A 15,367-nucleotide genomic window follows, 5' to 3' on the forward strand; every position below is an offset into this window, starting at 1 on the left:
GAGGAAATCTTACACTCAGACATCCAAATGCTTTGGAATGTGCTCAGATTCAACAGACTGTGCAATTTAAATTTATAAAACAATAGCTCTGTTGATAAAAGCCAACAGTAGATGCCAGGCACTATTCCAAGGGTTTTACATGCATTAACTCATTTAGTTAGTTCTATTATTATTCCAACATTTTATGAGTGGAAAAAAATGAGGACAAAGTTTATTATTAGAGACATACCACAATGTATGGGAGAACACACAAATAAAGTTTATTTATTTGAGGCAGAAATAGACATCAGGAGAGGAGTATGGGTATCTTGAATGAGGGCCGCAGTAAGAGGTGATTTAAGTCCCATAGAGAGCAGGGGTTCCCAACTGTTAGAAATGGGGCTGCGTGGCAGGAGGTGAGTGGCAGGTGAGCAAATGGGAAGCTTCTTCTGTATTTACAGTCACTCCCCGTTGCTCACATTACCACCTGAGCTCCGCCTCCTGTCAGGTCAGCTGTAGCATTAGATTCTCACAGGAACCCTCGTGTGAACTGTGCACGCGAGGGATCTAGGTCGTGTGCTCCTTAGGAGAATCATCCTGAAACCATGTCCCCCACCACCCCGTGGAAACACCATCTTCCATGAAACCGGTCCCTGGCGCCAGAAAGGTTGGGGACCGCTGTTACAAAGGACCGTCCTTCCAGGTCTTTGTTTATATTTGGTTACTTATCTTCTCTTTTCACACCTGACTGGTCCTAGGACCCTCTCCAACATGTGTGCACAACTTTTTGCTAAGATGGATCCCACTGCAGAGGCCTATGGGCTGTTCATACTTATTATGGGGTGGTCCCCTCCCCTCTTGTCCCCCAAGGAGCCTCCCTGCAAAGTTTTCCTTGACCTCAGGAGTGGTTATCTTATCTCTCTACTTCAGCAGAGCTCAGCTTCCACCACTGGCTTTGTCCTTGGAGTGTCTGGGTGAGAACAAAGCTTCAATTTTACTCCGCTTGACAAATACCAGCTGACCAGCCCAGGGGCCCATCTATCTCATACCTCATGACCATAGGCAGCCTGGCTTCGAGGTGTGTGACCTCTCTCCTGGAGAGTCCCAGTTGGGAAGAAGAGAGGGAGACCTGGAAGAGTGGAGAAACAGCCTACCAGAGGAGAGGGAAATCTTGGGAGAAAGAACTTTGTGGGAAAGCGCTTGAGATTATTTTAGACAGACTTACTTTTTGAGATTCCTAAAGCTAAAGTATATAGAGTTACCCTGGTTTTTACTTGGCTATTTAGTAGAAAGAGCTGTGGTCCAACCTGGCTCTCTGCCATCTCCATGGGACGCAGAAAAGTCACTTTGTCACTCTGGGCCCATTTCTTCATCTCTAAAAAAGAGAGAAATCCTGTCTGCTGGTATCTGCTATAAGTAATGATCAGAATCTGTTCACTGTTACTTTGAAGGGAAGTCTATCTCAGAGAAAGTTCTAAGGGCTTCCATCTTTAGATGAGCTTAGGAGGGCTCTGGTTTGGCTTCTGAGTGTAACAAATTCCTACTATTCAATTATTTGTTTGCAGGGCACCACATTCATATGTTTTGTAGAACTCCCGCTTGGAAATGCTGACGTCAGGCTTCAAGACAGCTGAGCCCCACTAGACACCAGGAACACCCGTGGCCCTGGTTGCATCTTTCAACATGAGCAATCCACAGTAAGTAGCATTGGGATCTGCTCTCTGTGGATGCTGAGTTGGTATGTTGGGATCAGGGAAACAGCGAATAGCTCCTTCCCCAGCCCTGTAGAGATGGAGGGGTTCCAGGTGGTTTTGTTCTTAAGCCTGCCATTAAAATAACTTATTAAAATCTACTTTTTCTCTGAGTTGCCTTGCTCATGTCATCTCATTTTTTTAGTTCAAAAAGGCAGAGGAATTCTGCAATCCAAAACTGTGGTTGTAGGGACTTGCCTGGTGGTCCAGTGTTTAAGACTCTGTGGTTCCATTGCAGAGGACATGGGTTCAGTCCCTCGTCAGGGAACTAAGATCCCATGTGCCACGCAGTGCAACCAAAAGACAAAACTGGGATTGTAATCCCACTGCTAGTCCAGTGGAATTACTAATGTCCCATTGGCCAAAACAAGTCTCTTGATTGAACAGAGCATTGGAGGTGGGAAATATACTTTTCCTTTTGATGGGAAGCTGCAGAGTCACATGGCAAAGGGAGGGGTGAAGAAAAAGACCACTGATACATGTTGTCCACCATACTGTTCTCCTTACCCAAGACCAGGGACCAGTCCCAACACCCAGACCTTTACTCCCCCTAAAGGAGGCCTTGTCTCCTTCTGCTGAGAGATGACCGCAAGAGGAGAGATGGTGCCGGGCCATGGTGCTATGACCATAAGCAGGAGGGGAAAAGAGCCAGAAGCAGCTTATCCCACGCTTCTCAGAGCCACATCCTGTTGGTCTCAGAAACTCACCCCAGCCCTCCACGAACATCCCATGGATCAGAAAGCCCCGGTTCAGCAATCCATAGTTTCCAAAAGAAAAGAACAAATTCAGCCCAGTGTCATCTACTTTTGGGGGAACATCTGGAAGAGCCAGGATTCCCCCATGAAAAACCACACTTCTGTTCCAATTGTTGAGAAACACAGCAGCTTCACATCCCGTGACTGTTCTGTCTGAAGATCTTGAGTTGTTTTGTAGATGTGACACCATGATGAGTACTATTATCTGTGCCTTGACAGGGAGCAAAGAGGTAAGGTTTAAATAAGGCCCACAAAAAAGAATTGGGGCACTGGAAATTCCTGGGTGAATTCAGGTAGCTTAGGCCACCAACCTGTGGTGCTCAAGAAAGACCCCTCTTTTCCCTCAATTATCTGGATGATTCAAGCAAAAGAGAAGTAGGCAGATGCAGCTCTAGACTTTCTGGATCACTGCCACTGTGTATTATTGGGTAGCTTTGGAGAAGGAAATGGCAACCCACTCCAGTATTCTTGCCTGGATAATCCCATGGACAGAGGAGCTTGGCGGGCTACAGTCCATGGGTCGCAAAGAGTTGGACACGACTGAGCGACTTCACTTCACTTTCAATAACCAATAATCTTGGTAGTTGGAAAAGCTTAGCATTTAGAACTGTCCAGCCCAGTGTGGGGACTTCTCAATCCAGAGCCCCTCCGACCTCTTCCTCTTCCTCATACCAATGTCAGGTCATAGAGAAGGGATGGCACCTCTCTCTCACCTCATTGTGCCTCTGCTGGGGAAACTGAAGCCCCAGGATGTGGAGGCCCGCGGAAGTTAGCACTGGACTCTGCACTTGCGGCCAAGAACAGTCTAACGCAGACTGGGCTGTCACCTCGGCCTTAACACTGGCCTCTCAATGATCCCTTGGATAGTTCGTTCTTACTCCTCTTCCCTGTTTGGCCAGAGGCATAAGACCCAGCCCCTCAGATTCTATGGGATGAGCTAGGCTCAAGGATTTGTTGGGGAGACCAAAGACGGCACCCCAGGAGGTGAAAGCAAAATGATCCAGCTTACCATCTCTTCACAGGGTAGCTGTTGGGATTGGGAGGAAGAGTTCTTAGTTACCCAATACACGCAGGAATGTGTAGTGTGCCCTTTCCTATTGATGTCGTTAGTGACCTCCTGTGGTCACTGGAGGCCACAGCCACAAATTCCTCCACCAGCTGCTAAATACCCTGCTGGGGTTGCTTGATAACCTGTCACAGGAGGTGGCCCTGCCCCTGGTTGAGATGCCCTGTAATAATGGAGTTGTGGGTTATTTTCAGGGCCCTTGGTGAGTCTGACAGTAACCTAGGATGAGACTCACAACCTCTCAGATGTTTGATCTAGTGACCCCCATTTCCTACTCTCAACCTTAAAAGGGAGCTGTAACAGGACCTCATTGGAAAAGACCCTGATGCTGGGAAAGATCGAGGGCAGGAGAAGGGGACGACAGAGGATGAGATGGTTGAATGGTATCACCAACTCAATGGACATGGGTTTGGGTGGACTCCAGGAGTTGGTGATGGACAGGGAAGTCTGGTGTGCTGCGGTTCATGGAGTCGCAAAGGGTCGGACACGACTGAGCGACTGAACTGAACAGGACCAGTTTGAGTAGGAATGGAATGGCACCCAGGACAGCAGGCCCCTCCTGTCCTCACGGCCTGAAGGCTCCCTTGGCCCCTCCAGATCGGCCCCCCAAGCACCTGCAGTACATCCAGTTGTGAGCAAACACCTCACTTCTCTATTGTGTACAGATGGTAGGACCATTACAGAGAAATCCAGGAGACAATTTACAAGAATATATTACTCCAGCATAAAGGCCGGTGACTGAGAAGCCTAAAAGTCTTAAGTCCTGGCTTTGCTGGTTGGTAGAGTTTCCATCTGCCCCCAAAACTCATGTTTTCAGATGTGAGCACGCTTCTGCTTTTCCCCAGCTGGTGAAGCAGATGGCCCAGGTGGTGGGATGGCCAGTGGGGAGGAACGGAACCTCACCCTCCTTTGCCCTCCTCCAGCACAGCAGTGATCCCGTGCCTACTCCCTCGTCTCTTTGGGGAACAGAAACGTCATTTTGTTCTTGGGGGATAACTCTGTCCTGTTGCCGTCCTGCCCCACTCAGGCCTGCCACAGAAAGAGCACTTTCCGAAGTTGAGATCATCTCCCAACAAGTAGACGAAGAAACCAAGAGCATTGCTCCCGTGCAGCTGGTGAACTTTGCCTATCGCGACTTGCCGCTGGCTGCCGTGGACCTCTCCACAGCAGGCTCGCAGCTCCTGTCAAATCTGGACGAAGATTACCAAAGAGAAGGGTAGGTGTGGGACCGCCGAGTAGCTAAGAAGTGTCGCATAAACTCCCTGGGTACCTCCAGGGAGGCAGCCCGAGAGGACAGATGCTAGATAGTAAAGAGACCAGAAGTTCACATCAGGCCACATAGGCCCTTGTCCTCAGATGTGGTTTCCTCTGAAAAAGGCCATGGGCACAGCAAGCATCAGTTGCTGCTGGACAACTCGTTAAGTGAATATTTGCTTGGAACTCAGGGAATTACAGTATTTAAAGGCTGTTAAACTCCCTAAGGGCCCATACAACTTCCAATCTGGACACCTAAGAATTGGGAAACCCACAGGATAAGTGAGTCACTGGGGGGGTCAGAGCCCATAAGGAATGGATTTAGGCTGTACTTTCCTTATACCGGGCCTCCCATGTGGCTCAGTGTGAATCAGCCTGCCAAGCAGGAAACACAGCTTCGATCCCTGGGTTGGAAAGATGCCCTGGAGAAGGAAATGGCAACCCACTCTGCTATTCTTGTTTGGGAAATCCCATGGACAGAGGAGCCTGGCGGGCTACAGTTCATAGGATCACAAGAGTTGGACACAACTTAGCAACAGTCTTCTCTCACCAGGGACAGGATCAGGAAGAAAGCACTCTGTGTGCAGGAGCATGCTAAGGGCAGAAGGGAATTTAGCAGCATTCAGCCAGGAGCTTTGCAGCCCTTGTCTCCACCTTTTCTGGTGGCCTCTGATACAGGGAGTGGCCCCTACCTACTTTTATTTAACTGGTCAATCAGATTGGACACCTTTGTTCAATCTGGGCAGGGGAGACACAGCAGTGACACCCTCAGTTTATGTGGGGGAAGCTAAAGGCCAGGAACAGGCCCTGGGGTCACAGGGGGGTCCAACTTTCCCCAGCACCACCTTGTGGCTCTTAGATACAGACCTTTAAACACTGGCCCCGAGCTTGGGAGCCAGTTGTGGGCTATTCTCCTTCCCTGGGTGCCGCCGTAAGTATTTTGGAACACGCCAACTGCTTTGAATATAAAAACTAAGGGTTGCCAGGTTATTTTAGAAGCAAATGAGAAGCCTTAGCTACAGTTAAATTTGCAGAGCTTGGATTCCCTGCGCGTATTTACGCAGGGGCTCCCAGCCTTCCCGAGGTAAATTGCCTAATAATTGTGAAACCATACACCGTGTGCAAAAACTTCACCCCAGTGGCTTTCTCTGAAAATATAATTTTCTCCAAGGACTGTGCTTAGAGTCAGCAGGACACTGGAAACGGATGGGCAAACGGGTTGGAAATGGTTCGGGGAGGCCTCGCGGACGGCGGCGCCATCCTCCCGAGCACGGGCTGCGCACTCTGACCACAGGGTCTTCTCCGGGTCTCCAGGTCCTCGCCTCCGCCAGTGATATTAGTGGGCGAGCCTTCCCTGAGCACGCGGTTCCCGTGTCATTGCCCTCTGGCGGTCAAAATTGATATACAACCTGGTATCCTTCGCTCCGCGGTTCTCATGGACTCATTTCCCACGTCACCTGCGCCAGCGTTAGGTTCTTTTCAAACGGCAAGAAGAGGGAAGGATTCTCGAGGGTTCTGGTTCCGGACCTTGTCCACAGTCTGCACCCTGTGGGCGCATGCCCTGCGGTGGTCCAGGCCATGGGGCGCCACTCGTTAGCTCGAATTGGAGGAGGCAGTGTCCCCGCTTTGTCATTCCATTTACGTCTGAATCAGGCCCCTGCAAGGTTTCTTCTGAGCAGGGAGAATACAAATAGGATGCCTGCAAGGCAAAGAGGCTCTTGATTTGATTTGAGTCTCCAGGTGCGCCCTGGAACGCTGCTTCTGTTGAGTAAATAGGAAGCAGCCTGGCAGAAGGGATTTGCTTCGCTGCTGGAGTTCTCCTTGGGGGCTCCGTTGGCAGCCAGAGGGCTTCCTGGAGGAAGGAAGAGCAGGTACAGGACACCAGCCAGGGCACGAGGAAGCAGAACCAAAGCACACTGTGAAGGGGGGAGAAGCCTCTCTTCACAAGCTTCTTCTTGGCTCTTGCTGCACTTCCTGGGGTTTTCCCAAATTTTCCAACCTGGCCTTTTCTGAAACGATGCAAAACAACATGATTTCTAGGTCTTTGAAAAGCTGTTCTGTGAGTCTTGTCAAATACACCTCTTCCTAGTAAGGGAACTGATATATATAGGAATGAATCTTTTCAGTAGGAAGTGATGGGACCTCAGAGTCCCCAGCAGGGGGGTGCCCAGTGACCCAGCCACCTTGCCACTCACTTCTTTTGAGCTCAGTGGTATTTCAGTGCTTTGAAGTTCCCCAGAATCTGAGAATGTTAGAGCTGGGGAAAAAAAAAAATCTTAGGATGTATGTATTCTAAATATTCTAACAGGATGCCAGAGTCCAGGGAGTGGAAGGAACTTGTCCAAGATCACACAGTGACTGAGACCAGACAAGATAGAGCCTTGGCTCCTGGTCCAGGCTGGCACTACAGGCTTCTGTTTGTCACCTGTCCCTTTACAAAATCACATTGTAACTGTTGTTAGTGTACATTGCACACACGTGATACCACTGCTCAGCTATACTGTCAAAAGTGTACAGTCACTGAAATGTGGGTAAACCCCTAGGCAAAGATGGAAAAGATTCATCTCTGTCAGGCTCCTTGACTTTCCTAACAGACCTTTGTCCTTCTCACGTATTTGCCTCATGGAGCTTAAACTGCAGAGCTCTCTGCTGTCCGCCCTCTTTGCTTCTATACCCAGACTGCCTGGGGCTCAGGTGGGAAAGTCAGACACCTGGGCAGATTGGCACTGGCTTGGTTTGGTGGGGCTGCCATAACAAAGGACCACAGACCGGACAGCTGAAACACATATCTTTATTTTTTCACAGCCCTGGTACTGGGAAGTCCAAGATCCAGGGTCAGTGGCGGCAGGGGGCTCTCTCTTTGGGCTGCAGACAGCCGATTTTTCGCTGTGCTCTCAAATGGCCATTCCTTGTTCTGTATGAGTGGAGAGAGTGAGCGCCAGTCTCTTCCTCTCCTTATAAGGGCACTAATCCCCCATCATGGGGGCCCCACCTTGACCTCATCTAAACCTAATTGCTTCCCAGAAGCGCCACCTCCAAATACAGTCACAACCTGCAGTGTTGGGGGGCTGGCCAGTGCTTAGGGCTTCAGCATTTGAATTGGGGGGGTGGGGTGGGGGAGAAGGACTCATTTAGTCTGTAATAGCATTTCCGCAGACTCATGATCTGCAATCTCAGCTTGTTTCTCAGTTTTGCCTGGCAGTCCTTTGTTGCCCTGGTGAGCTTTCACTCCTGGTCCCCAGATGGCTATTTCAGACTGTTCCCATTCCCCGCAAGCCATCCCTTGCCCCCAGCAGATGACCTCAACTCCTCCTTCCCTCAGGAAGTAGAAACGGTCACAGATGAACTGCATCCCACCCACTGTGTCCCTCGCATCCTCCCTTCTAGGGCCCACCTTACCTCTGAGTGCTGATTCCCCTCCCCTAACGCCTTTTCATGAACTTTGCTGCATCAGTTAACATCCTCAGTCTGACTCATCACACACTCAGGTCTCTCACATCCTCCCCCGACTCCACGTCCCATTTGCTGCTCCCATCTCTGTCTTCCCATTTGCAGCCAAACTTCTTAAAAGCTTCATCTACACTCACCCTGCCGGCTCTGCCCTCTCCCGTTCATTCCTTGGTCTACTGCAGTCCAGCTCAGCCCTATCTGCATGAAAACTCTCCTCAAGATCATCCACAGCCTCCATGATACCAGGATCTTTCCGCTGTCCTCTGTCCAGCATTTGAAACTGTCAGCCACTCCCCCATCTTGAGACACCATCTCCTGCTGCTCTATCACACTCTCCAGACTCTTCCTGCCCCTTTGGCTGTCCATTCTAGGCCTTTTAAAACTTGTTCTTTCTCTGCTTGGTCCTTGAATGTTGCGGTTCTTCATTTTCTATCTTTGGCCATTTTCACTCTACTAATTCTATCCGCTGGGTAAGTGCATCGACCCCTATGACTACAATTAACGTTCTTCAGCTTGTAGCTTTCAAAGCCATGTCTCCAACACAGTTCTCTTCCCCTCTCTCTCTCTCTCTCAAACTCCTGGCTCACATACAATTATTTCCTGGACATCTTCACAGGATCCCAGATACATGTAGAATCTTAACAAGTGTCTGTGGAATTATCTGTTCTTCTATCTCTGAGTGGACTGCATCTTTGAGAAATGTTCTAGTCTCCACCCATATCATTGCTTAAAATAGTTTTTTTGGTGGAAGCACTTAAATCCAGCCTGAGGAACCATTACCTACCCAGTCAGGACTTCTGGCCATCTCAAATGCGACAGGACCCGAAACCGGACTGTCTTCTCCCAAAAGAGAATTCTGTCTGGCCCTAGTCGGTGGATCTAGATCTACCTGGCTGTCCTCCCCAACCTGTCGCCAGAGTGAGTCCCATGTGCATTTGACTGCTTTACAATGGCCCTCAGCCTCCTTCCTGCCTCGACAGCAGCCAGCGGTTTCCAAGACACCTGCGCTCCACGAAGCCAGTCAGCCAGGCAGAGTCGCCATTGGAGCTGGGTCCTCCTTCCTCCCCTGCTCTGGCTCCCTCTCGTCCATTGCACTGCCACCAACAGTGTACATTGTGGGAATGCTCGTGCCCGGTTCAGGAGCTTCAGAAACCAGAAGGCCACAGTATACCCAAGCAGGGTAGGGATGAAAAGCCTCCCCCCACCCCCAGACTCTATCAAGCTTCTGTGAGCCCAGACCACTCTGGTCCTATTTGCTTCTGGCTCTCGCTTCTCTTCACCCAGGTCTCCAATTCAATCCAAGGGGCTGCACTGGCACACCCTGCCAACGACACCACTACCTCCCCACCGTCATCATCCTGGCCCTCCCTGCGTCTTCCCCCTAGCCATGCACTTCCTCCTTCGATAGTGCTAAAACGCAAATCTGTGTGCGTGTCTGCAGATGTGAACAGACACTTAGAGGAGAGAGAGGGGAACAGAGGAGCTGCCTGAGCACGTTCTGAACCCCAGCTGAGCTGCCACAATGCACCCACTCCATAAGTACCTGGAGCCAGCACAGCTCTGAGGTTGGTCCAGACCCTCAGCAATAGAGACAAGGACCAGATTCCTTCCGTCTGTCTGCTCTGCCGTCAGCAGTGTTGGCTTCATCCTGATGCTGTAAGGTTCCCCTTATTTTGTGAGAGAGCTGCCATGGTTATCTGGCCACATCATCTTCCTACATATCTGGCAAGAGAAAGAATGGCGACCCATCATTCTCTTTCAAGAGCAACAAAGAACTTTCCCAGAATTCTTTAGCTGCTCTCTCCTCATGTCTCATTGGCCAGAATTGGGTCACATGGTAAGGGATATGGGAATCCACAGCCCAATCAGGGCCACCCCTTGAACTGGGTCATTTCCTAAAACACATTGATGTTACCCAATGGGCCTCTAAGGAACCCAAGCCTTCATGCATAGCTTTTGATCCAGAATGAGACTTTCCTTTTCCCTTTATAGTCATTGTTGGATTTAGAAAAGATCTAGAAACATGTCTGCCTTCTCAGACTGTTTCTTCAGTAACTTGCTTGACTTGATTATTTCACTTGGAGACAGCTTGACTTGTGTCCACGATCCCAGTGCTTCCATGTAACTAGAGCCCCGTCTGGCCCGCTTGCCTTTGGAACATCACCCCATTAAACAGTGGGAACGTGAGATACAGAGCTGCTTCTCAGTGAGCCAACTGTCCACCTTTAGGAGAGGGACACCGGCCTTGCAGGTGTCTAACTCATGGCACAGACTGGGAGTTCTACCTTTTCTTAACCAACTTCACTACATTGAAGGCCTGGTTGGTTTGCAGGGTCTGGGTTAGCTAGACAGGAGATTAGCTTCACAGAAGACAGAAAATTCAGGGAAGCCCAGAGTCTCCACCCTCAGGAGGCGCACAGCCCATAGGAAAAGTGATGGGGACAAGATATGTGGGAGGAAGGCAGTGAAAGCAAGGGCTGTCACCCCCTTTTATACAGGAGACTCTGTGGCCCTACAGATAGTGCGCCCCTTCTTTTGGTGAAAAGCGAGTGCAGGGAGAGTCGTGCGAGAGTGGGCAGGATCGTCTTTGTCAAAATACCAAGACAAAGTAAGAAATGAAAAATATTCAGCCTTTTGTAATTAGTTATATTTTAGTGGTCTATAAGGTCTGACTTGGTTGATCAGGTCCAGACTTCCAGATGGGAGAAGTTTGGAGGAAGGTTGGGAAGACAGAAAGGGACGTTGCTTGGTGATGATGCTAATGGCACATTTCTGAAATAACTGCAACTTCACAGTCAGAGGAAGAAAACCTAATAGTTTGTGAGATGTCAGGTTAGGAAGAGAAGACAGGGCCAACATAGCAACATCTTTAAATAACGACTGAAATAATTTTAGACATGCCAGCAAACAAAGGCTGGAGGCACAGAGGGAGGAGGAGAGGCACCCTCTGAGCCATGACCCCAGAGTCCATTCTCTCTCCCCATACTCTGCAGTCCAAGGACCACCCCCTCCAGAAAGTCTCCTGTCCCCCACCCCACCCAGGCCAGGGTCTCACCTCCGTGCGCCATAGCCCTTGACCTACTTCTGCCTCAGCGCTTGTGACACTGAGCTCTGCTCTACTCTCCAGCCTCCCTCTGGTACTGAATCAAGTGCTCCCTCAGGGCAGGGATCGGATCCTTTGAGCCTTGGATCACAGAGAGGTGTTGATTAAATGAAGGAATGACCTGAGCGAGTAAATGGATGGATGAGGCCGTGTTAAAGATAAAATTAGAAGAGAAGAGGAAGCCCAGTTTTATTTGGGGAGAGGTGGAGGCTAGTCCCAGACCTATGTGGGGTCCAAGAAGAATCACAGGAAGGGACCAGGATTCTCATGCTTCAGAAGTCAAGGCAATGGTCTGTGACTGGCCCACCGCTGAGCATCCTGGCTAATTCCACACCCTCCACAAAATCATTCCAAGAGAAATAAATCAGACTTGCCTCAGAACCTTGCCCACTTGAGCTAGTATACTCTTAGCATCCTTTTAGAAAAAGAAACAGTTTTGGGGGGTTCTGGGTTAAAAGGCAGTTCTTTTTGTGCCATGACCTTGAAAGTGCAAAGTCCAAAAGTTCTGTATCACTTGGCTTGTAAAGCTTGAGTCATCATTTTTCCCTTAAGGAAGGAAAAAAGTTAAAAAGAGTTTCCTTAATCCATTTTCTCAATGCCAGTGAGATTTGTCTATAATAAAACTCCGTCCCTTCCTTTGACACACTAGCTGTCCCTGAACCCAAGCTGACCTTGTGACCCATGACTGTATATTTTTAGTAGTCTCAGGCTTCCATGAGTGTTCTTGTTGCCCCAAACAGGGAATAGAGGTTTAATTCAGATCAAAAAGTATTTTCTTGTAAGAACAGTTAGCCTGTTTCCTGTAGTCCAAGAACTGCAAAGATTTTCTATTTGTTAGGAAGGTCAGTTCAGTTCAGTTCAGTCGCTCAGTCGTGTCCAACTCTTTGTGACCCCATGAATCGCAGCACTCCAGGCCTCCCTGTCCATCACCAACTCCCGGAGTTCACCCAAACTCATGTCCATCGAGTCGGTGAGGCCATCCAGCCATCTCATCCTCTGTCATCCCCTTCTCCTCCTGCCCTCAATCCCTCCCAGCATCAGAGTCTTTTCCAATGAGTCAACTCTTCACGTGAGCTGGCCAAGTACTGGAGTTTTCAGCCTCAGCATCAGTCCTTCCAATGAACACCCAGGACTGATCTCCTTCAGAAGGGACTGGTTGGATCTCCTTGCAGTCCAAGGGACTCTCAAGAGTCTTCTCTAACACCACAGTTCAAAAGCATCAATTCTTCAGTACTCAGTTTTCTTTATAGTCCAACTCTCACATCCATACATGACTACTGGAAAAACCATAGCCTTGACTAGACGGACCTTTGTTGGCAAAGTAATATCTCTGCTTTTCAATATGCTGTCTAGGTTGGTCATAACTTTCCTTCCAAGGAGTAAGCGTCTTTTAATTTAATGGCTGCAATCACCAATATTTCTCAGCAAAATAAACGTCTTTTCCCCACCTGAGTAGGGGCAGGGTGTGCCGCCGCTGGAGACCACTAGGTGGCGGCAGAGTGCCTCTGACCATCTTTGCGGGGTGCGTGTGAGCTTGGGGGGCGGGGTGAGGACATAAACCCAAGTCCAGGTCCCCAAGGAAAGTGAGCTGAATTTATGGGCTTGGGGCGGGGCGGGGGGGGCAGTCATCTGTGGAGGCACTTGAGATCTGAACTTTGGCCAAAGAGAAGAGGGAGCTGGCTGACCCAGGATTTGCCAAGCCACAGCTCAGAACCACAGAGAGCTGGACAGAGAAGTGGGGAGGGAGTGCTTGAAAATCGTAGCCCACTTGTTAACCTCCTGGGTAGGAAGCTGACCTCATCCAGGCAGCCCTGCCCGCAAAGCTTGGCACAAAGAAGACTCTTGGACTTTTGGCCAGTTCCTGAATTAAGGACTCAGGAGGTGAGAGAGTCTTGCGGCCACTTGGTCCAGCAGCACCCCACTCTCTCCCTTGCGTAGGCTTGAACCCGTGTCAGCCCTTCAGAAGTATGTGGACAATGCCCCAAGTTCCCCAAGCAGCGGGTCAATGGTGTGTGTTGGTCATTGTGTTCCCAGACGGAGGTGGATGGCTTGTCAAGTGGGGTAACAGCTCCTGGGTTGGGCTCTTGCCACCGCACCCTGCTGTCTTTCCCAGAGCTGGCATTTTCTAGGATGCAAGCTATCTGAGATTCTGGAGCAAGCCATGTCAGACTCCTGTGACCCCAGCTGCACACTGCCCTCCACCCACGGGTGCTGGGGCTACGCTTTAGCTCTGATTGCAGCACCGAAGCTGCTCCAGCGGGAGCTTCATTTTCTCCAGTTCCCCCAAGGGCTGAGAGGGTCACCTCTCACCTCCAGCCTGAGAGGCCCCGCGACCACAGCGTGCCGTGCGCTTGCACTTCTGAGCGTGTGTGCTCTGCGTGCCTCCTGCGATTGTGTGCAGGAACGAAGGGGCTTGACGGTGCTCCTCCTGCTGCTCTGGTTCTCCCTGTGAGAGTGAGAAAGACGCACGCGTGTGTCCCTGTGGGCGTTGGACTGACGGTTCTCCTGAGAGGATGATTGTCCCTTTGAACAAGTTCTTCACGTGTAAGCTCATTTCCCTCGTCTGCTTTCTCCTCTCCCTTGACGTGTTCAGCTTTTCAGGGTGGTCGAGGACTAAGAGCTCGTTGTGGAGTCAGAACTAACTTATAAGGCTGCAGATCCCATATAGATGAATGCCCTGAGTGCCCTCATGTGCTGAGCCCCCAGTATAGTCCTGGCACTTAGCGGGCATGTGATGAACTATGTGCAGGGTGGAACGGGTGTGCAGGGTGGAACGGGTGTGTGCAGGGTGGAACGGGTGTGGAAACTGCCCACATTTAGATGATTGATCGCTTTTCTAATGTCCACGCATCGAAATCATAATAGATACGAATGGTGTAGTAAGCATTACGTTATAGATTTTGCATGTTATTTTTAATATTTTAGTATAACACTCCTAAAATAAAATAACAGTTTTCCCATTTGGAAGCTTAGGAAACTAAGGCTCAAAGGTAACACTCAGAGTTCAGGCAGTGGTGGGGCTGCAGTTAGTACCAAAGCCTAGACAGATGGAGAAGTCTGACTTTCCCCACTGTTTGTTAACAGGGGGAAAAAAAATAGAAGGAATTGTCATCTAAAACTACTGGATGAGCTAACATTTGTAAAGTGCTCAGAGTGGCACACGCACATAGTAAATGCCTTATCAACACAAATAAAACCCAGGGCAATGCCAGAAGTTGTGGCTTTCTCTGACAGAAATTTAATCATCTGGAGTGAATACAATAAAGAAAAGTGGGGCCACTGGATGGTCTGCTGATGAAACCGCCACCAGAGTCCAGCAACAGAGTATCTCAAGGCCTGGGCGGGGGGAGGGGCGGGGTGGGGCGGATCTCAGACTGCGCAGTCCCGGGCTTTAAACTTGTATCCCAGGTGTCCTTAGAAGACCTAGTAGTGCGATTCAGGGGTCCGTGCGCCCCTTGGAACGCTGTGCACACTGTTGTGGTTTGAGCACTGTTTGGGTGCAGGGCCGAGGTTTTCAGGCCTCAGAGAGCTCTGCAGGCCAGAAGGTTCAGTGGTCTGGTCAAGTGAGCCTAAGGCTGGAGTTGAGGTGGGGGCGGGTCGGGGGAGGCCCAGCGCCCCATACTTCATTAAGGCCTCAACTTCAACCCCTTTCTTTGGGGACTTGAGGGATGAAAATCCCCACGCAGTAGGATATGCAGCCATCTGGTCTGGCCACTCACAGAGAAACAGGCTCTTCTGTGATCTTCCACCTCCTCCAGGGACACTGACTGTCCACAGCCTGTGAGCACCTGTTCAGATAGCGTGGGGGTCTCCACAGTCCCCATACCCTAGCCACTGCCTCTCCCCCATCGCGCATCCTCCCAGCTACACTAGCCCAGCAGCCACACTGTGGATTGCCAGGGTGGGAGAAGCCAGACCCCCCCAGGAGGAAACACAGCCCCTGCCATCCTGGCAGTGCACAGCTCTGCTCTGCCTTTCAGAACAGGGCTGTTTCAGTGCCAGGCTTGGG

General features: G+C 50.2%; 1 protein-coding gene across 2 annotated transcripts in view; it reads left to right on the forward strand.

Annotated features, from left to right (window-relative positions):
* Positions 1 to 1,546: 1,546 nt before the first annotated feature.
* Positions 1,547 to 15,367, forward strand: part of TMEM266 (transmembrane protein 266) — a 67,815-nt gene continuing 53,994 nt past the window's right edge. Inside the window, exons 1-2 of one of the 2 annotated variants that reach the window (XM_068991106.1) lie at positions 1,547 to 1,676; positions 4,579 to 4,767. In XM_068991106.1, the coding sequence (XP_068847207.1) occupies positions 1,663 to 1,676; positions 4,579 to 4,767 (203 nt within the window). In that variant the 5' untranslated portion in view covers positions 1,547 to 1,662. Of the gene's footprint in view, positions 1,677 to 4,578; positions 4,768 to 15,367 lie in introns of those variants that run through there. The other variant, XM_068991107.1, reaches the window with a different exon arrangement.

The sequence above is a fragment of the Capricornis sumatraensis genome, chromosome 19 (assembly GCF_032405125.1).
Source record: "Capricornis sumatraensis isolate serow.1 chromosome 19, serow.2, whole genome shotgun sequence".
Classification (NCBI taxonomy): Eukaryota; Metazoa; Chordata; class Mammalia; order Artiodactyla; family Bovidae; genus Capricornis; species Capricornis sumatraensis.